General features: G+C 32.2%; 2 protein-coding genes across 2 annotated transcripts; both read left to right on the top strand.

Moving 5' to 3' along the window:
• Window positions 1–7,285: 7,285 nt before the first annotated feature.
• On the top strand, window positions 7,286–8,096 carry LOC120181397 (homeobox-leucine zipper protein ATHB-40-like). Its single transcript, XM_039186534.1, has 3 exons — window positions 7,286–7,364; window positions 7,479–7,789; window positions 7,858–8,096. The coding sequence occupies exons 1-3, from the start codon at window positions 7,286–7,288 to the stop codon at window positions 8,077–8,079; spliced, it is 612 nt and encodes a 203-aa protein (XP_039042465.1). The 3' UTR covers window positions 8,080–8,096.
• Window positions 8,097–11,236: 3,140 nt separating this feature from the next.
• Window positions 11,237–12,283, top strand: LOC120181271 (NAC domain-containing protein 83-like). The gene is made up of 2 exons (XM_039186437.1): window positions 11,237–11,460; window positions 11,751–12,283. The coding sequence occupies exons 1-2, from the start codon at window positions 11,286–11,288 to the stop codon at window positions 12,281–12,283; spliced, it is 708 nt and encodes a 235-aa protein (XP_039042368.1). The 5' UTR covers window positions 11,237–11,285.
• Window positions 12,284–22,558: the final 10,275 nt, after the last annotated feature.

Raw genomic sequence — 22,558 nt, 5'->3', positions numbered from 1 at the left:
TATAACTAGGGTGATCGTTCTACGGTTCACTATATGCATGGTTTCGGCTCTAACGGGAAAAAGGGACTCGAATTGTCCTTGATGTCGGTGCCCCCTTGGGATGCCAGACCCTCGATCCTCACCCATTACAGGTTTCGAACGGAACGAGTTCAATTCGAGGGGATTCACTGCCTTATACTCATACGAGGAATAAATCCCTACGAAGGTAAAAGGTATGTATCCCATGGGTTATTTGCTAAAACTCATACGAAGAATAAATTCTTATGAGAGTAAAGCATTTACCCCGATTAATTTGGATCGAAGCTCTTGTCTAGAGCTTATGTTATGTCAATGTTCGTGATGTGTGTGAGGAGGAACGTACCTACCTTTGACTCAAAAGGAAAACGAAACAAGAAAAGAAAAAAAACTTGATAAAACCTTGACGAATCTGAAAACAAAGATTAAATTGTTAGTTTGACAGATAAAAATGAAGCAATTAAAAACTTCAATAAACGAATCATAAGTTAACTAAATACTCAAACTCATAATTTCCACCAAACGACAATGTATAAGCGACCTTACAGCTTGACTCTCATAAAAAAAGATCCCCAGCGGAGTCGCCAAGCTGTCATAACCATTTTTCATAAAAACAATTAAAAATTATTTTAAAAAACGATTATGATTTTTATTTGGAAAAATTGAGGATTTTGGATTAATTGGAAATTAAATTACAAGGAGTCGCCATCGACCTTTGGGTTAGGTAGGTCGAATACCTAAAAGCATTTTTTAAAACAATTTTAAGAAAAATCATTTTTAAGACAAAATTCGGTCTGCTTTACCGAAGATTCATTTAAATGGATTCGGGAGTCGGTTACGTGTAGGGAAGGATAAGCACCCTCACAGCGCCCAAAATTGGTACTCTGTCGCTTACACGTTGTCGTACATGGTGAAAATCGTGAGTCGAACGTAAAGTTAAGATGTGATTCATTTATTGAAATTTAATTAATTTGCTTCGAATCAATTGATCAGAGAAATTTCCTTAACTCGATAAAAAATCTTGAAATTTGCAATCCTCCGTCGGGAAAGCTATTTCAACTATTTTTCATTAATAAAGAATATTCCTCCTTGATTATAAAAAAATGTGAATCGAATATAAATTGATAATCAACATTTGCATGAAATAAAATAAATTGTTATTTAGAGATTCACCGCAATGCTTGACTTAAAATAAAAAAAGATTAATTAGCAAGATAAAATCAATTTTATTTCAAGTTCACATTTGTTTAAATGTCGTAACGGATTACACCGCTTCGATCAAGCGATGTTTTCCATGCTCATTCTACAAATTGTTGTTCTTGAAAAACATTAGAGTAAAATTAAAATATCAATCTTGTTTACAAGACACATGCATCGTAAAAAACATTACATAAATCCAATTAAAACGAATAATATAAAATAAATAAAGACGAACGTCTTACCAACATACAATATAAATATTAAATAGCTATATTTACATATATAATATAATAGCGAAGCATTAATAACATATGTAAAAATAAAATAAAAAAATGTCTTAGCTAAACAATTTAAATAAGAAAAATAATAATAACTACATAACAAAAGGACTAAAATATAAAAAGGCAAATAAACTTATGAACCAAATCGTAAATATGAATAATTTGACTAATACAGACAAGGATTTAAGCAAATAAGCTATAAATCAATGGCCTAAAATAGACATTAAACCAAATATATTAAAGAACAAAAAATGACTAAAATACAAGCAATCAGAACTTGAAGCCAAACATTCAAAGATTCAAAGTTATATCCAGTGATTAAAATAAAATAATTACACAATATGAGATCAGATCCAAACATCCACGAAAGTAGTATAATACAAAAGAGTAAGGACTAAAATATAAACAAAGAAAACATAGATGCCCAAAACAAAATATCATGAAATTTCATTAATGGCTAAAACAAAATATACATAATGAACAGGGACTTAAACTTATATTGTCCCTCAAAAAGTAAAAGCAAATGGGTGAGATTACAAAGATACAGGGACCAAAGTTGTTATTAATCCCAAACGCCCAGAACATGCGAGGTGAGATTATAAAGCTATGGGGACATATTCTGATATTTACCTATTTAGCAAAAACACGCAGACACTCTCCCCATCGAAACTGTATCGTTTGGTTGGGTGTTAATAAACCAGCTTAAGGGTTTAGAAAACCCTAATATCCCATTCTCAACTATCAGCCGTTTCTCTTTTTCTCATCTCCATTTTCTCCTTTACCCCCGACCGAAAAGAACAAACAACCACCCCGGCCACCGTGGAACGATGGCCACGGGGATTCAAACGCCCATAGCCTCTCTCTTCACTCTTTCTCTTCTAGCAACCCTAAAACAAACCTAAACCCGAGCCTCCTCCCATAACCGATTAAAAACAAATTTTACCTTTGAAACCAAAAATGGTTCTGGGCTCGAAGAAGCAACAGCGAAGGTGATTATAGCTCCGAAGGTAAGACCTTTCGATCTTTCCTCTGTCTTTTCTTTTTGTTTTTGATGTGGGTTCTTACCGAATACCTCTCCTCTCTCCCTCCGTGTCTTTTATCTCCTCCATGTGATTATTGGATGTGAATGATGATTCTATTTTCCAAGAGAATAGGGTTCAATTACTCTATCTCTGCTTGACAGAGTCGGATTTGACTCCCTCGGGATTTCATTTAGATTTATTTTCGATTTTTATTAGGGGTTTTCTCTGATTTGTTGATTGATGGATTGTTTTTCGTCCACTGTTGATGATGGACTTGACTCGAGAGATGCTCAGTAGCTATTCAGAATTCAACGGTGGTAGCTTGGGTTGGTTCGATAGCGGCTCACGCGGCTTAAGAGTGATCGGTGAAGACCAACGTACGGCTGGGGATTGGAAGAGGCAGCGTGGCTGCTCTTCTAGTTTAGGGTTTTAAAAACCCTAAAGTTGATGGGTCGAATCCAGGCCTAATTCGGGTCTCCAGTTGGGTCTGGGTTGGGTATGATGGATTACAATTCTACTGGGCCTTGGGTGTATGTTATAATCGGGCTCTGGGATTGGGCCTGTAGATTGGATCTGCTGGGTTGGCCTACAACAGAAATGTAAATGTAACATTAATAATAATATAATAATAATAATGATATAATAATAATTATTACTAATAAAAAAGACCCGGACAAAAACAGGTGTCTACAACAGTCATTAATGTAAACAGTTTCACTTCATTGTTTATAGCTTAATTGTTAATCTAATAACCCAAAAGCATGCAAAGGAATCTTCCCCTAACATGCGCAAAAACATTAACAAAAAGCTAGAGCATTTATTTAATAATATATCATTATTTTTCATAAAATGACACAACAACTTGATTTAGGATCTAAATGCGGCGCCATGATAAATGTAAGCATGAAAAGATACAAGATTTTATGTTAGAGGTGAACATTAACTTATAAAATTTCAAAGAACGAACTCGAATTTATAAAATTTTAAAAAATAAAAATATATCTTTAAAAAAAAATTAAAATATATAATAATTTTAAATTTTTAGAAAATACAGCCACCCTCATCCGTCGTGCCTAGGTCCTTCTCTGAATGAGTGCGGTGAAAGAAAAAAAATAAAAAGGATTGATCAGATAATGAGTGAGTTGAGTTGGTGGAAGAAATCTAGGTTCCCCAAATGGTTAATCGACAGACAAACTTATCATTCATGGATCTATACCTTCCCAAAATCGACACATCTACTCCAAACTTTGTTTCGAAAGGACCCAATAATGAAACACATCTATCTACTTTATCTCCACTGACACCACCTGCCTTTCTTTCTTTCTTTCGTCTGACCTTCATTGGTATTATTATTACAGCAATGTATTGGTTACTAATTTTTAGCATATTTAAATAATTTAAGAAGAAAAAAGAACAGATGTGGCCCTGACAAGAGAGACGGGGTAAGGACACGACTTCATGTGTTTACTTGAACCCCATGTGCGTTCCTCTAAGTACCACTCACTCTCACCCCTTGCCTCTCTTAAATCCCTTTTTTTTACTAGTTAATAAGTTAATATACGATTGAAATATTCTAAATCATTTAATAATAAATATTTAAATATTTTCATAGACGTCGTATTCAACTTTATACCTCTAAAAATATAATTTATTAATCATTAAGATAATTTGGTTCGTACTTAAATCTTTTTTTTTATCTCTTAAGTGACGTTTGGTTCGCTGAAATGTTTATGAGAGAATTAGAATCTGTGAAGGAATTGGAATCTGTCAAGAATTGGAATCTGTCAAGAATTGGAATCCAATTCCATATTCTGTTTGGTTCACAGACATATAGATGAATTTGATTTCAATAATGTAAAATGACATAATTGTCCTTGTTTTTTTACTTTATTTTAGTTTGTTTTACAACTTACATGTAGTAATATATTATAAAAAATTATTAAATTTTCATTTTATTGATTGATTATTCATTTCAATAAATTATAAAAATCATGCTAATAAACATCATAAGTTAAAATCATCGCAATCAAAATATTTTAATAAGTTACCAAAAGATAGAGCAATATTTCGATACATTCCAATCGGAGTATGTTAATTAGTTACCAAAAAATATACCAAAAACTATTTTTATTCAATATATGAATTAGAAACCCGACCCGAAACGACACAAAATAATAATAAAGTTATTTTTATTTAATAAAAACATTGACTTAATTGAAAAAATTATATATAGAGGGGTATTATTGTAATTATTCTTAAATATATAAGGTAAAATTATATATATTTTTCAAGTCGGTCCGGATTTTTTACCCTAAACCCGAACCCGACCCGACCCGAATATCACACTTAAAAAAACCCGATCCGACCCGAATATCACACTTAAAAAACCCGACCCGACCCGACCCGAATATATGAATTAGAAATCCGACCCGACCCGAAATAATAAAAAAAATATTTTTATTCAATAAAAACAATGACAATTGAAAAAATATATATAGAGAGGGGTATTATTGTAATTATTCCAAAATATATAAGGTAAAATTATATATATTTTCGGGTCGGGTATTTTTCACCCTAAACCCGAACTCGACCGACCCGAATATCACACTTAAAAAAACCGACCAGACCAAAATAAAGTTTCACCCGACCCGACCCGAATATATGAATTAGAAATTCGACCCGACCCGAAATAATAAAAAAATATTTTTATTCAATATATGAATAAGTTACCAAAAGATTGATGAGGGTGCTATGGTCAAATTTCAATTATCTCCAATAAGGGAATTGAATTTTATTCATTCTTGGATGGAATTCACTTTCCCTCATTTAATGGAAAGTTGAAGCCATGAGGGATTCCAATTCCCTTAGAAAACTTGAACCAAACATGAGAAAGTGGTGAAATTGGATTCCAATTCCCCCCAATTTCAAGGGATTCCATCCAACCAAACGACACCTTAATGGTTTTTTCTTTTACATATTATAATTTCTATTATTTAATTAATTTAAATTAAATGTTATAAAAATATTTTTTCCAATTCAATTTATCATACTTATATTGCTTTTTAATAGTATTATACTCGTAATTAGAGACAAACGTAGAGTTTTATGATCTGAAATGATAAACTTATAAAATTTTAAAGAAAATCAAATTTATAAAAAATTTAAAGTGACAAAAACCAATTTTTAATAAAAATATCTAAAATATATTAAACCTTCTAAGTCCATCCTAATTATAATGTCAACATCTTAACTCTATTTTTTTCTTAATTTTTTCGTAAGTTTCCTGGATACTCTTACATGCAATGACCCCCCATCTTTCAAGATAATTTGTTAAAAACATTATAATACAATTTATTAATATAAAAAATGTATGTAAATTAATAAAAATCATAAATCAAGTGGGAATACGTTGTAAAAGTTGAAAAGCAAGACGTCATCAATGTCGACGCATGGAAACCTTGAAATTTTTTCCTCCAATAATCGATTGCTAAATACGAGAATATTGTGCAAACATGATACAAGCCAATAATATTGAGAGGATTTCTTTATGGATTAATTTTCTTAAAAGTAGTAAAGAACTCCATTGTTACTGTTGGGAATATTATGCTAATATTCTATAAATGGAGAGAATACTCATGGTTGTCAAAGAATTCGAATATCAAGTAGTTCGTTTTTACTCGTTAAGAACTCGAATCGAGCTTAAAATCGAGTTTAGTTCATTCTAGTTTAGTATTTATCAAGCTTTGATTGAGTTGATCTCGAGTAGCTCACAACATATCTCGTCTCATTTACAATCATAATCAATGATATGAATGTTTATTGTACAATATGTAAAAGTATTTGAACAAATACTTTTTTATATTTATCCAGATTTACATAAAATATATATATATATATAAATTCTCACCTTGTTGTTTCTCAGATAACGTGAAATTCTTTTTCTTTCTAACATTTCATAATTTTGTATAAATATTTAATAAATCTCGACACCACTTTCATAATCACAAAATAAATAATTATCACACTTCACTATAAAATACGTACTCATATAAAATAAAAATAACCTCAACACATGTAACATGTGTTAAAACTTATAATGTAACTTTTTCTCTTAATTAGTGTAACTAGGAAACCCTAATCTAATACCTAATTTCATATTGGGGATCACAATCATTCTAGAGAATCTTATAGAATTGTTTTTCTATAATATTTTATATAAAAAGAAGGGAGAAATGAGATTATGAAATTTCAGTGTCATTTATTTGAATTACAATAACAATACTAAATTAGACCTAAGTGGAATATTTGGTACAATGATGGTAGTTAAAGAAAGAAAAAACAACTACTTAAGTCCTACTAAACTCTATAAATAAACCATGTTGCTTCCTAACACATTCACTTCCTTGGCATTCATCACTCATATTAACCATGTTGCTCACGTCCTTGCTCGTGAGGGTTGGATGCACAGTGAACAGAGATTCTGGGTTGAGGAAGCTCCCCGGGCACAACTGTCGCTGCTGAAGAGGATAGGGAGCGTTTGAAACTCTCTTAGCTTTGTCTCTCTTGGATAGATTTTACTTACAGATCTGCTACACTCCGAGTTTTCTAGTTTTGATAGCTGGTATGTTTGTTTTTTGCGTTTGGGTGTTCTTTGTTTGAGTTTGTCATCTTGTTGTTTCACGCTATTATTATTAATGTAACCAGCTATTTAAAACAAAAAAAAAAGGAAAGAAAGAAAGGAGGAAGAAGAAGAAGAAAAAAGAACAAATGAATAAGCAGGAAGATCAAATGGCTCTTATCTCCCCATTATACTCTGGTGTATACTCTCAAATTGCACCTCAACAAGGTTACTTATTTTATAATTGTGTTCGCATATTTTAAAATATGGATATCCGAATTTACCTAGTAAAGAAAGTTATAAGCTTAAGTTAACCCAAGATTTTTTGTTGACGATGAGCAGCGGAATCGAAGCCTCGACGGCGGAGGAAGAAGAACAAAGGAGGAGAAAACAGCCTTTCAGGTTTTAGAAAAAGGAAACTCACCCAGGAACAAGTTGACGTTCTCGAACTTAATTTTGGCAATGAACATAAACTGGAGTCTGAAAAGAAAGAGCGCCTTGCTTCCGAACTCGGACTCGATCCTCGTCAGGTTGCAGTTTGGTTCCAAAACCGCCGTACTCGGTGGAAGAACAAGAAGATAGTGGAAGAGCTCAGCAAGCTGCAATCGGCCCACGACGGCTTTGTCCTCGAGAAATGCCGTCTTGAATCGGAGGTATAAAATATTACACAAATTACACTTTAAAAATTCATGAATATTGTTTTTAACTCAATTAATTTTAGGTTATCAAGCTTAAAGAGAAGCTATGTGAAGCGGAGAAGGAAATCCAACGGCTGAGGGAGCGAGTAGATGGGGGAGCGAGTAATAGTCCAATCTCATCTCTGACAATGGAAGCCATGGATACACATTTACTGGGTGAATTTGGAGGATATGAAGAAGCTTTCTACATGGCAGACAACAGTTACAATATTCCTGGCATGGAGTGGATGAATCTGTTTATGTAACTAAGTAGGAGGTCCGTTTTTAGAAATGTAGTGCAAATTAATCCTTAATATCCATGCTTTAATGTTAACCTCAACTTAGATTCAGAATGCATTAAATAATTTGCCTTTAACTACAATGGTTTTTGAGGGAAATTTGATGCTAAATATAAATAGATATATATTAATCCTAGAACGAGGGAGTTACTTTTGACCTAAATGTTTTTAGTAAAAAATAAAATAAATTCAATAATATCTAATGACTTATAAAGAAAGCTTTAAAGATTTTCATATAAGTAGCATGAAATATTGTTTCTATGTGTTATTAAACAATTGGGTCACGCTAAATCTTTTTACAATGATGTGTTTATTTGCACTCAACTTATGAGATATTATTATTTTGATTAAAAAATAATGTTTTATTGCTAAAAAACTAACATATATACGTGAAATATAAATTAAAATAAATATGATTCAAATTCACTCAGCGAATTTATACATTGTGAAATCCGAATTTAAATCTTGAATTTTACTCAATATAAAAAAAGTAAAAGTTTAATAATATTAAGATTAACATAATTTTTTTATTAATTCGGGTAATTATAATTTAATATATGTTCAAAGATAACTCTAAATTATTTCACATTAAACGTTTACACCACTCACATTTTCGATATTCAAACTCAAAATTTGAATGAATATCAACAATTTTTTATGACAGTGGTTTGATTTGTGCTAAAGATTAACATAATATAATAAAGTTGGAGTATAGGAGCAAAGGGAGGCATGACACTTGTCACCTCCCCCCGACATGGAACATTAAATCTCGTCCCCAAAATTACCAAAAGAAAGAAAAACAGACAAAAGATGGAATATGTTTATAGCAAGATACCGAGGATGGTAGTGGTATTGTTTGATGATAAAAGGAAATAAAAGGAGCAGAAAATGAAAGAACAAAGTTGGATGAATGATCCTCCTTTGTCCATATGTAACAACCAGAGTGGCAACAAATATTCACGTCCTAAAAGGATGATATAACACATAAGCAAGGTTTTGTATTGGCCATTAAGTTGCGTCACACACCAGTAATTGCACTCTAGGTTTCTGCTCAATCGTTGAAAAACAAGGAACTATATATTATTAAATTTTTTTAAGTCCACTGATTTATATCATTAAAATTTTTATTTTTATCAATTACAACATTAAATTTTAACTTTAACATTTAATTATAAATTTTACCGTTGAATCAATAAAACGGTCGTGTTTTGATGTGATTGATATAATGTCCAAAACGACGTCGCTTTAGACACTAAATTTTAATTGTGTATCGATTTTACTACTAAATTTTTAAACAATTTTCTTTTTGAATGCTATACTTTTCGGTTGCTGCCAGCAGTCAAGCACTGTCCATCGCCGGTCAATTTTTTTTTATGAAGATCGATGCTTAAACGTTCGCATTTTACTCTTATTTCTTCTCTTCTATAATTAAATAATGCATAGATGATAAGATCATATTTTTTATATAATTAAATTTTTAAATAATTATTTTTTAATATATATATATATATAAATTAATAAATATTTTTATAAATAAAAAATTCAAATAGTAAAAAACTAAATTAAAAATTATATATATAAAAAATCATTGGCAATTTTAATAACATGGAATGATTAGTAGTTAGGCCCATGTATTTTCAACAGTATTGCTTTTAAATCTGGCCCACTTGGTTTTCCTCATTCTTTGGGTTCAAGAATCTTCCTACCCATATCATGGTTTCGGATTGTGCTTTTATATTTCACTTTTATAGTGTAATTCTAAATTCAATTTATTTTATTTACGAAATTTAAATTTAAATAAAAAAATTATCATTTCATCGTATTAAATTAACCCAAATATTCATCTGTTATTATCGTTCCATTTAACATTAATAAGTTAAGAACGGTACATAGCTTTAATAAATATTAAATATTCTATTAAAACAAATAAATATTAAATATTAATAATATAAAATACTAAATTTAGGAGCTGATTGGCTGTTTGTTTATTTCAGAATGATTAAGCGCTGAATGATTCAAATGATGAATGATTCAGAGGCTTTGAATGGTTTGATTCTGAATGTGACAAGTTGTTTGATAACTGGCTCTGAATGATTCAGAATGTACTTCTGTGCTGAATCATTCAGCACTGTTTTGCTGAATCAGTCAGCACTGAATCATTCAGAGGTGCGAAACAAACGCGCTAAATACTGAACGGTTCAACATTCAACGCTAAATGGTTCCATTAAGAGACAAGCAAACAGTCCCTGAGTTTTTGATCTCTGAAACAACAATGCGTGGAAAGAGCGAAGATAAACTTCTTCGTTACGAAGAAAAGCACAAAACTCCAATGTCTCTTTTATTCTTTTTCTTCAAATCTAAAACAAAAGCAATACCTTTTTTTTGTTGGTTTATTTTCTCTAATTTAACTAACCACCTCAAATTAAAAAAAAAAAGAGGAAAAATTCTTTAAAATATCACGTTAGTGTTATAAACGAAATTAACACTGCCATGCATTGGTTTTATATATTTCTATTATATTAAATGTAATTTAAACCCTACTTATAAGGTAGGTTGATAATTAAAATAAATAAAATGATTAAAAGTTGGAAAGCTAAAATAAAATGATGATAAGCTATTATTTAGAACAAAAGGTAGATGAAAGCTTCGACTGCCCCTTATAAAGTAGAGAAAATGGGGAGATTAATTAACATAGAAATAGCAAATTAATGAAACTTACACATTAAGAAACTTTCTAAGACTCGTATATATATACACACATGAGGATATATTTTATTTATACTTAAATGATAAATTAATTCAAACAAAATTAATGACCATGCTATCAAATTTAGAAGGGCCAACACGTTAAAAATCTTCCATGAAAAAAGAAACGCCTGTGTGAATTCTGGTTTTACTAGAATATCAAACTGATATAAACTCGATTCGATTTAAATTTAATAAAAAAATTATATTATTATTTGACTGAAGTCAAGAAAATTGATTTATTTAATAAAATATGGGTTAATTTGATTTGATAAACTTTAACGATAACAGATGGACCACTGTTGTGTTATCCTTCATCTTTTTGGCCCTATAAATGCTTTCGACATTTAGTGGCCATTGCTTGACCTCTAATCTTGCAGCAGAAGAAAGGGAAGATTTAGGGGGTACTAATTGACTTAAAGAAGGATATGAACAATCTGACGCTGAATGGACTGAAAAAATTGCCGCTGGGGTTCCGGTTCCAGCCGACCGACGAAGAGCTGGTGTTTCAGTACTTGAAATGCAAGGTCTTCTCCTATCCTTTGCCTACCTCCATCATCCCTGACCTCAATGTCTGCAACTTTGATCCCTGGGATCTGCCTGGTAAGCTCTTTTCTAGCTTTGCATGCATTATCTATGGAGGGTGATTAAATATATTCGTGACAGATCGATACTTATACTCGAGTCCGAATTGTTTTAGTTTCTATTCTTGTATGAATACGGATATGAGGTCACCAATATGAATATCAACTACGAGAACTCCTATGGAATTTGCTCTTCGTAGTAGGAAATGTTTCTAATGCATTTGACAGTTATATTTATATGCATATATCTAAGAATACTTCAGAAAAAAAATGAAGAATCGAAATAATGTAAAAGATTTTCTTCTGTAGGTGAGATGGAGGATGAGAAGTATTTTTTCAGCACGAAGGAAGCAAAGTATCGAACCGGGAACCGGATAAACCGAGCGACTGCTTCGGGATATTGGAAGGCAACCGGTCCCGATAAGCAAATCATATCAAGGAGAAATGAAGAAGGAGGGATGAGAAAATCCCTAGTTTTCCACATGGGGAAGCCTCCACATGGATCAAGAACTGATTGGATCATGCATGAATATCGCCTATTTACTCTATCAAACAACCAGAATTATTTGAATCATGAGATGGAAAAGTGGGTTCTGTGCCACGTATTCTTGAAGAAAACAGGTAAGAAGAGTAGTGATGAGGAGGAGATTATGCAGACTTTTTGTAACAATAGTAACGAAAAAGTGAAAAAACCAAAGGCATTGATTCATAAGATGAAGCCAAAATTGTTTGATTTTATGAGAGAAAAAGATGGCATAACAGCCGAGTCATCTTCTTCTTCTTCAAGTTGGAGCAGTAATATCACTGAGGTTTCTTCAAGTGCAGGCAGCATGCAATATTGAAGACAACATTGTATTGTGTTTTCTGTAATATTCAACTGTTTAATGTATATCAGTGCCTTTTAATCAAGTATTAGTATCGGTATTGTAACATCCTCAATACCGGGTTAGTGACCAAATTGTTAAATTTCAGAATTTAGTGGATAAAGTAAAATAATGGAATAGTTCAATGACTTATATGAAAATATTGTGTAGGATAAATTATTAAGAGGAAAGAATTGAAGGACAAAATGGTCATTTGCAAGAAAAATAATTAAGTATGGATATATATATTAATCACGTGGGGGGAGAGGAAAACTAAGTGAGTTTCCAAAATTCTCTTCTCCTTTCTTCTTCACGTGTGGAAGTAAAGGGTCAAATGTGAGTTTCTGGTTAATTGATTTCTTGTTAAATTTAAGGTTGAGTTTTTATTATTAAGAAAGCTTAGGGAGAGCTTAAATTGTCTTGAAACAATAAGATGAAGAAAATAGAGGGAATTAAAGAAAAGAGGGGAATAAGTGAAAAAATGAAAGAGGGTTCCTTAATTAAGTTGAGATTGAATTTGACTTGTCATCAATTTAATTAACATGTATGAAGTGTGAGAATTGGATTTGAAACATGTTAGAATTTGGGTATGATTCTTGGATTTCATATGGATGATAAGATTTTGAGGTTTAAGATGTGATTAATGAGTAGAAACGGGTTTAAGCATGTGTATATGAGTTATGGATATGTAAAGGGTTGAAACATAATGTATTTGTGAGAAATTGAGTGAATTTTCTTGCTTAAAATGTGAATTTTGGGCAAGGGGTATCGGTACCCATTCAACAGGTACCGATACCTCCAGAGTAAAATTCAGGAAAATATTCAAGGGGTACCGATGCCTTGAAGAACAGTATCGGTACCCAGGGGTATCGATACCTTGAGGAAGGTATCGATACCATCTTAAATAAAAATTACAAAATGCAATATGTGTATCGATACCTAGGTATGGTACCGATGCCTCAGTTAAGGGATGTATCGATACCCTATAGAGGGTACCGATACCAACTTTAAATAAGAAATGAAATTCACATTTTCTTTAGTTTGAGAAATGAAAGATTAGAGTATGCCCTTTTGAAATACTGATATGTATCAATGTATAATTATGTAGATATCGATTCAATTCAAACAAGGCTAAGGTGAGTGCGTATTAGTGATGTATGATGAATGGAAATAAGACTCGCGATGAGTCTATTTCCTATAGTAGTATACATGAATCATAAATATGATCATGTGATTGATATGAGGATATGTGATTATATATATATTTTATATGGATGTATGAATATAGGTGAATGTATGGAATCTATGTGACATGATAAACGACAATAGAGATATAAGGAATTGTATAAATGGAATTATGATCTAAAATATGTAGGGTTTTTATGTGATATAAAGTATAGCACAAAGAATATAGGAAATCATATGAGAAGTTTATAGGAATTGAACCATACAAATAAGTTATATGATAGATGATTACACATGCTAAATGATATATGTGATCAATTATAGGAATCCGTATAATAAAATTATATACTAAATTAAAATAGTATATTAATGAGGATACTTGAAAATAATAGATGATACAAAATTGTAAGATAATTAATTTAGGAAAGAATTTCATACTCAAAGGAAACTATAATATAAGAGTTATGTAAAATTGAATTAATAGAAATTATTTATATGAGTAAATGGAAGAGTGGGACCAAATCGATAGTATTTACTTATAGGATACACGAGATTACTTATCTATGTTAAAGTTATGTGATTATGAATGATATGACGTGAGATATATGAAAGAGAAAGTATAAGTGATATGATTATATGAGTACAAGATATAAAGTATGTTAAAGGAAACATGTGATTACATATTACATGATATGAGATAGATGTTCTTAACCTTGGGGTCGTGGGATCGAGTCCCACGGAAGGCATTTCATAATTCGGAGGTCCTACGGAAGCTGCTCTCAACCTGGCGTTGGGAGCAGCCAACTATCCTACCTCCCTCTTACCCCATTACATATGGGAATAAGGGTCAGCTAATATAAAGAAATGACCATCCAGCTCAGTTGATAGAGCACAAGGCTTTTAACCTTGAGGTCGTGGGATCGAGTCCCACGGAGGGCATTTCATAATTCGGAGGTCTCCTACGGAAACTGCTCTCAACCTGGCGTTGGGGGCAATCTACTATCCTACCTCCCCCTTACCCCATTACATATGGGAATAAGGGTCAGCTAATATTTACATGTTATATGATATTAGAGCTATAGGTATAGTTGGCATGCCAAGAGTCGAGGTTTACCTATGTCTTTCGAGACATATGGATAGTTTACCTATGTCCTTCGGGACATATGGATAATTACCTATATTCTTCGGAACATATGGATAGGTCCTTCAGGACATAGATTTCATATGCCACTTAGTGGATTTTATACGAGCTGTGGTAACAACATATGTCTACACAACCTCATAGTACTCGTATACCTTGAGTTCTCCATAGTGTACATGGGCTTATAAAGGACATAAAATTATGTACATAATTGTATATTAATATGGTATCATCATGATATTGATTCATATATATTATATGATTGATTTATGATTTAATGAACATAATTGCAATTGAATAATAGATTGCATGTTCTTATTGATAGAAATTATTTATTATATGATTATGTCACACTAAGTCTATGACTTAGTGTGTAAGTGATTTACACGTAGGTACCGGGAAACAAGAAGATCAACTTTAGGAGCAGTAGAGCAGCATATCTCTATGTGACGATCATATCAGAAGTACTTTCCACAGTATGTTTTGGTTATGTAATAGGAATGTTGGCATGTAAATAGAGTCGTTAAGTACGCACGCTTTGACCAAGTTTGTAATGGTTTGAACTTTAGTATGTACTGATAACTTTTATATTAATAAAAGTTTAAATTTCTCAGAATTTTTATAAATGTACATGGTTGAAAAGTCAATGTGACACCTCAGACTCGGATCCAGGTCAGATACAGGTTGGGGGTATTACATTTAATAGTATCAAAGCTATGGTTTATCCGATTCTTGGTATAAACTGGAGTCTAGAGTGTCTTAAAAAGTGCACATGCCAACATAGTAGTAAGAACTTATTATCTGATAAGACTAAAGAGTATGTTGTTTTGCTGATAGCAATATTTGTTTATATCTTATTAGATGTCCGGACAAGATAGCTCCCGAAGTGAAGCGGGAGATGATAGATTAGCTAAGAGCAGTAATTCACCTACCATGGCCAGGCAAGGTGAAGGACATGCACCCTCTGGAGTGCCTGTGCATGATCAAAATGTGTTCTTCATGACGTTAGACGCGATATTAGCGCGTTTCCAACCTTCTGCCTCCTCAACTCAGAGGATGAATGTTGCAAAAGAATTAAAGGGATTATGAGCTCCAGAGTTCAAAGGTGAAGTCGAGGAAGGTCATGTTGCTGCGTACCTTTGGTTCAACGATGTAAAGATCATGTTAGAGGGACTCCACTGTTCTGATATGGAGAAACTAAATGGAGTAGTCTCCTTGCTTCGTGGGCAAGCGATAATCTAGTGGACGAATGTCACTTTGAGGATGACTAGTGATTGGGTGACATGGTCTTTGTTTCTTGAAGAGTTTAAACATAAGTACATAGGAGACCAGTTCATAAAAAAATGAATCAAGAATTTCTGAATCTGAAGCAAATGAACCGCATAGTGTATGATTATGAGTATGAGTTCGACAAATTAAGTTGTTTTGCAGCAGAATTGGTACCTACAGAGAAAGATGCATGTGAGTGGTTCATTAAGGGATTACGCCCAAGGCTAAAGGAGATGTTAATTGTACTGAATTTTTCCTCGTTTCAAGAGGAAGTAAATCGTGCTAAAGCTCTAGAAAGAGCTCAAAATGAACGATTTGGGGAGCAAAGAGCCCAACAGTCTAAAAGAATTAGGACTTCATCAAGTTCTGCACCAGCCAAGAGAGGCATAGATTCTGAATTTCGATCCCAAGTAAGGTCTGAATCGATGACATCCTCCGTTTGAGGATTAAGTTAGATGAGAGTTAGACAGACTCAATCAGTAAGGTCGGGTGATGGAAGAGAACAACAAAGACACTGTTAGACTTGTAGAAGATATCGTGGTGGGACATGTAGAGTTAAATCATAAGCTTGTTTTCGATGTGGGGAAACCGAACATTTGATGAGAGATTGTCCATTGGGGACAGGAGAGCCTGTGCAGTTGGAGCGATCTGCTCCGATGTCTCAGAGCGGAAGAAGTAGAGGAAGATGCAGAAATCAACCAGAATCCTCGACTCAGCATGAAGTTCGCTCCACTGCTCGAGTATATAATCTCAAGACTGTGGAAAATGTGGATGATCCAGAGATAATTTCAGGTACTTTTCTATTATATTGTAAATGTGTTATGGTGTTGATGGACATGGGGTCTAAATATTCATGTATTAGTAGTAAATTGGTGAAAGAAGTGAGAATACAATTAGAAATTAATGGTAATGATGTGATAGTGATCAATTCTTTAGAACACAATGCTCGGGTTAGTAGAGTGTGTCAAGGGTGTTTCTTACGGGTTCAGGGAATTAAATTCCCTACTAATATGATGAAATTACCTTCTGAAAAATTTGAAGTGATACTGGGAATGGAAATGTTATATCGCTATCATGTAAATATGGATTGTGAAATAAAAAAGGGAGCACTAATTATTTCAGATGAATGGGAAATTATAGTGTTAGAAGATTTCCATTTTTTTAAAGAAAAGTAGAGGAATAGATGTTATCTGGAAAATAGTAAAAGAGCAAGTGATAGGATTATTGCTTTGGAAGAGTTTAAGAATGTGTACATCAGTGATCAGTTTAGAAGACAAAGGTATATAGAATGTTGAATTTAAATTAAGGAAATTGTATAGTGTATGAGAAAAGATGTGGACTTGATAAGTTAAGTAAATTATTGATGGGTTAATTTTAACTGAAAAGAATATATATATATATATGGATGATTTGACGAAGGTTTACGTTTTAATTTAGAGAATTGGGTTGAATAACAAAGTAATGTGATAATGAATGTATTAAAGTTAAAGGTGTTGTAGGTTTGACGGAAGTTAAGGATTAACAAAAAAGTTTAAGATGAAAAAGGGATGAGTATTGTGATTTGAATAAGAATTTTGCAAATAATAAGGTTTATGCAAGTAATGTTAATTTAGAGTTATTAAATATGATAAAGATTGGTGACCAGGGATAAGGATAAACGATATGAAAAGAGTATATGAGTATGAAGGAAAGGATAAGATCCATTTTATAAAGGGGATTTTGGTTTCTGGAAGAATAGTTAAATTGAAACTAAAGAGGGAGTTAAAGGATCCAGTACGATAAGAGTTATTTTGGGGTGCAGAGTATAAGTTTAATTAGAAATAAGAAAAGTATATAAGGTTATATAAAGAGATTGTTGGATTCTGCAAAGAGTATGCTGTAATCATTTGTGATAAAGATTTAAAGTTATGTTTCTTAGTTAAGTAGATGTGGTCAGCAAAATACAGAATAATTTATATGTATTAAGGAAGTTTATGAGGTGGTTAAGTGATGATAGAATAAAAAGTTTGGTTATTATTGCAAGGTAATTAAAGATTGATAAGGAATTCTAATCGATTTATGATTTTGAGTAATAAGAATTGATTATATTGTTTACATGATAAATAATAGTAGATGAAGGTATCAAAAAGAAAGGTAGTTGAAGAACTAAAAGAAAGAAAGCAAGTTTCTGATGATGACAGGAAAGATTAAGTAAAGGAAGCAGTATGCGAACATTAGGAGATATGATTTTATCAATGTGCGCAGTGAAAATTTGAGGACGAATTTTCTTAAGGGGGGAGATTTGTAACATCCTCAATACCGGGTGAGTGACCAAATTGTTAAATTTCAGAATTTAGTGGATAAATTAGAATAATGGAATAATTCAATGACTTATATGAAAATATTGTGTAGGATTAAATTATAAAGAGAAAAGAATTGAAGGACAAAATAGTCATTTGTAAGGAAAATAATTAAGTACAGATATATATTAATCACGTGGGGGGAGAGGAAAACTAAGTGAGTTTCAAGAATTCTCTTCTTCTCCTTTCTTCTTCACGTGTGGAAGCTAAGAGCCAAATGTGAGTTTCTGGTTAATTGATTTCTTGTTAAATTTAAGGTTTAGTTTTGATTATTAAGTAATAATTAAGCTTAGGGAGAGCTTAAATTGTCTTGAAACAATAAGATGAAGAAAATAGAGGGAATTAAAGAAAAGAGGGGAATAAGTGAAATCTTGAAAAATGGTTACTTAATGAAGTTGAGATTGACTTTGACTTATCATCAATCTAATTAACATGTATGAAGTGTGAGAATTGGATTTGAAACATGTTAAAATTTGGGTATGATTCTTGGATTTCATATGGATGATAGGATTTTGAGGTTTAAGATGTGATTAATGAGTAGAAATGGGTTTGAGCATGTGTATATGAGTTATGGATATGTAAAGGGTTTAAACATGAGGTATTTGTGAGAAATTGAGTGAATTTTTGTGCTTAAAATGTGAATTTTGGGCAAGGGGTATCGGTACCCATTCAACATGCACCGATACCTCCAGAGCAAAATTCAGGAAAATATTCAAGGGGTACTGATGCCTTAAAGAACAATATCGATACCCAAGGGTACCGATACCTTGAGGAAGGTATCGATACCATCTTGAATGAAAAATTACAGAATGCAATATGGGTATCGATACCTAGGCATGGTACTGATACCTCAGTTAAGGGATGTACTGATATCCTATAGAGGGTATCGATACCTACTTTAAATAAGAAATGAAATTCGTCTTTTCTTTAGTTTGAGAAACGAAAGATTAGAGTATGCCCTTTTGAAATATTGATATGTATCAATGTATAATTATGTAGATATTGAACGTGACTTTGTTCCAGAGTAATTGAAGATAATCGATTCAATTCAAACAAGGCTAAGGTGAGTGCGTATTAGTGATGTATGATGAATGGAAATAAAACTCGCGATGAGTCTATTTCCTATAGTAGTATACATGAATCATAAATATGAGCATGTTATTGATATGAGGATATGTGATTATATATATATATTTTACATGGATGTGTGAATATAGGTGAATGTACTATGTGGCATAATAAACGACAATAGATATATAAGGAATTGTATAAATGGAATTAGGATCTAAAATATGTTGGGTTTTTATATGATATAAAGTATAGCACAAAGAATATAGGAAATCATATGAGAAGTTTATAGGAATTGAACCATACAAATAAGTTATATGATAGATGACTACACCTGCTAAATGATATATGTGATCAATTATAGGAATCAATATAATTAAATTATATGACTAAATTAGAATAGTATATTAATGAGGATACTTGAACATAATAGATGATACGAAATTGTAAGATAATTAATTTAGGAAAGAATTTCATACTCAAAGGAAACTATAATATAAGAGTTATGTAAAATTGAACTAATAGAAATTATTTATATGAGTAAATGGAAGAGTGAGACCAAATAGATAGTATTTACTTATAGGATACACAAGATTACTTATCTATGTTAAATAATCTAAATATGAATAAGTTAGGAAACTACATGTGAATTGAGATTGAGTTAGTTGAGTTATATGATATATTAAGTATGTTAAAGTTATGTGATTATGAATGATATGACGTGAGATATATGAAAGAGAAAGTATAAGTGATATGATTATATGAGTACAAGTTATAAAGTATGTTAAAGGAAACATGTGATTACATGTTATATGATTTGAGATAGATGTTTACACATATATGTGGTATGTGATAGAAGAGAAGGAACATGTGATTATAAGAGAATGCCCATGTTATATGATATGAGAGCTATAGGTATAGTTGGCATGCCAAGAGTCGAGGGTTACCTATGTCTTTCGAGACATATGGATAGTTTACCTATGTCCTTCGAGACATATGGACAATTACCTCTGTTCTCCGGAACATATGGATAGGTCCTTTGGGACATAGATTTTATATGCCACTTAGTGGATTTTATACGAGCTGTGGTGACAACATATGTGTGCACAACCTCATAGTACTCTTATACCTTGAGTTCTCCATAGTGTACATGGTCTTATAAAGGACATAAAAGTATGTACATAATTGTATATTAATATGGTATCATCATGATATTGATTCATATATATTATCTGACTGATTTATGGTTTAATGAACATAATTGCAATTGAATAATAGATTGCATGTTCTTATTGATAGAAATTCTTTATTATATGATTATGCCTCACTAAGTCTATGACTTAGCGTGAAAGTGATTTACACGTAGGTATCGGGAAACAATATCAGCTTTAGGAGCAGTAGAGCAGCATATCTCCGCGTGACGATCAGATCGGAAGTACTTTCCACAGTATGTTTTGGTTATGTAATAGATATGTTGGCATGTAAATAGAGTCGTTAAGTACGCACGCTCTGACCAATTTTGTAATGGTTTGAACTTCAGTATGTACTGATAACTTTTATGTTAATAAAAGTTTACATTTCTCAGAGTTTTTATAAATGTACATGGTTGAAAAGTCAATGTGACACCTCAGACTCGGATCCAGGTCGGATACGGGTTGGGGTTGTTACAGGTCTATATTGACTTTTGAAATTATATAATATCATTTTTCTTAGAGAAGACGAAGTGGTGTGATAGAATATTATATAAACGTCAACTTTACTTAAAGAAGAAATGCTTGAATAATTAAGGGGAAATTGGTCACCATCTCCATCGGGAGAAATGCTTAGACCCCAGGCAATTCCATCCCTCTTTGCAAACGCTCTTGGTTCGGAAAAGCCAATGTGGTCACCAACTCTTCCACACCCATTCTCCTTCCCTCTTTGTTTTCTGGCCTAACAGAAACTTCTGTTGAATATTTAATTTAAACATTTCTATAAATAATTGTGTCTTTTCATTAGTTTATTATAATGAAAGTGTATAACTATTCATCATGAATGAATATGACTATTCATATTGAACATGATTATGTATGATGAAAATGTGTGATCAATAGTTTTGAAATCATTTTAATAGCCTCTTATAATCCTGCTGTTTAACAGGCTTGACCTTGTCAGGCTTCAGGGGCAGCACAATGGCAGTTGCTGGAAGCACAGAACACGATCCATAAACCTTTCTAATGTCATCAAGTTTTGGTTCTCATCTATTCACTCAGGAACCATGTATCCAAGAGCGCAGTGAGAGCAAGGGGCTTCATTGAACCGTATCTGATAGCCATTGCTGAATATGTGAGGCTGAGCACTGATCAAAAAGACACTTTTGAACTCAATTCCTACAAAGAAAACATAACACATCTTTAAATAACAAAATTCTAAAACATTTTAGCCAGGTGTAATAATTTCTGTGTTGGAGGTGTAATAAAATCAGGGTGGCCTAGTGGTCCAATTAAATATAGTGTCTGGCATAATGGGCCAAAAAAACCAAATATTTGTATAAGGTAAACAGAATCCATTTCTCAATGGACTTTTGTTTATAAAGCCTATTAAGTCTTAAATGGGCTTATACTAAGCATGATGGTTATGGCAAGTAATTATTCAATACAAAGTCCAAAAGATCTAAACCAATACAAAACGAGTAAATAACACTTTTTTTTCTCTTTGCAAGACTAAAAAACAAACATAAATTCCCAACATCGTGGCGAAAAATTCTTTATCTTTAAGGTAAGATCTTGAGTTTCAACATTGTGAATAAAACAATAAGATTAAAACAACTTAAAATTTTAAATGAAATTTAATTAATTCGACTTTAAATTTAATAGATTTTCCTATAATAATCAGACACGGACCTAAGACCACTTCTAAGGTTGTCCTCGATGGAAACTAATTATCAGTCAAAGAAGAGAGTGCAAAAGCAAATGTCGCTTTCACTGTTTCTTGTGCGTGTGGTCTCTTTCACGGAGGTATGGGCACCGAACAAAGGACATGGTAAAACCCTAGGAACCAACTTCTATATGCTTTCATTGCTCAACCTCGAATCTCTTTCGCTATTAATCTCACATACGTATTACATATATATGTTGTGGATAATGCAAATAGTAGTGGGTAATCGAACAATTTTGTTTCTTACTACCATGAAACAGAAGTCCTTTATTTTTATTTTATATGTTGAAGTATATATGCTCTCTTTCTTACATATTTTTATTTTTCGAAAAGAGT

Source organism: Hibiscus syriacus, unplaced genomic scaffold (assembly GCF_006381635.1).
Source record: "Hibiscus syriacus cultivar Baekdansim isolate YM2019G1 unplaced genomic scaffold, ASM638163v2 tig00112523_pilon, whole genome shotgun sequence".
In the NCBI taxonomy this organism is placed as follows: Eukaryota; Viridiplantae; Streptophyta; class Magnoliopsida; order Malvales; family Malvaceae; genus Hibiscus; species Hibiscus syriacus.
Note: the sequence above shows the minus strand (reverse complement) of the source record. Positions and strands in the feature narration are given on the sequence as shown.

Excerpts from the sequence above, each read along its gene's own strand:
- LOC120181397 (XM_039186534.1), top strand. The coding sequence starts at position 7,286 with ATGAATAAGCAGGAAGATCAAATGGCTCTTATCTCCCCATTATACTCT. Across the intron at positions 7,365-7,478 it reads TCAAATTGCACCTCAACAAG|CGGAATCGAAGCCTCGACGG; the intron begins GTTACTTATTTT and ends GACGATGAGCAG. Across the intron at positions 7,790-7,857 it reads AATGCCGTCTTGAATCGGAG|GTTATCAAGCTTAAAGAGAA; the intron begins GTATAAAATATT and ends AATTAATTTTAG.
- LOC120181271 (XM_039186437.1), top strand. The coding sequence starts at position 11,286 with ATGAACAATCTGACGCTGAATGGACTGAAAAAATTGCCGCTGGGGTTC. Across the intron at positions 11,461-11,750 it reads TGATCCCTGGGATCTGCCTG|GTGAGATGGAGGATGAGAAG; the intron begins GTAAGCTCTTTT and ends TTTCTTCTGTAG.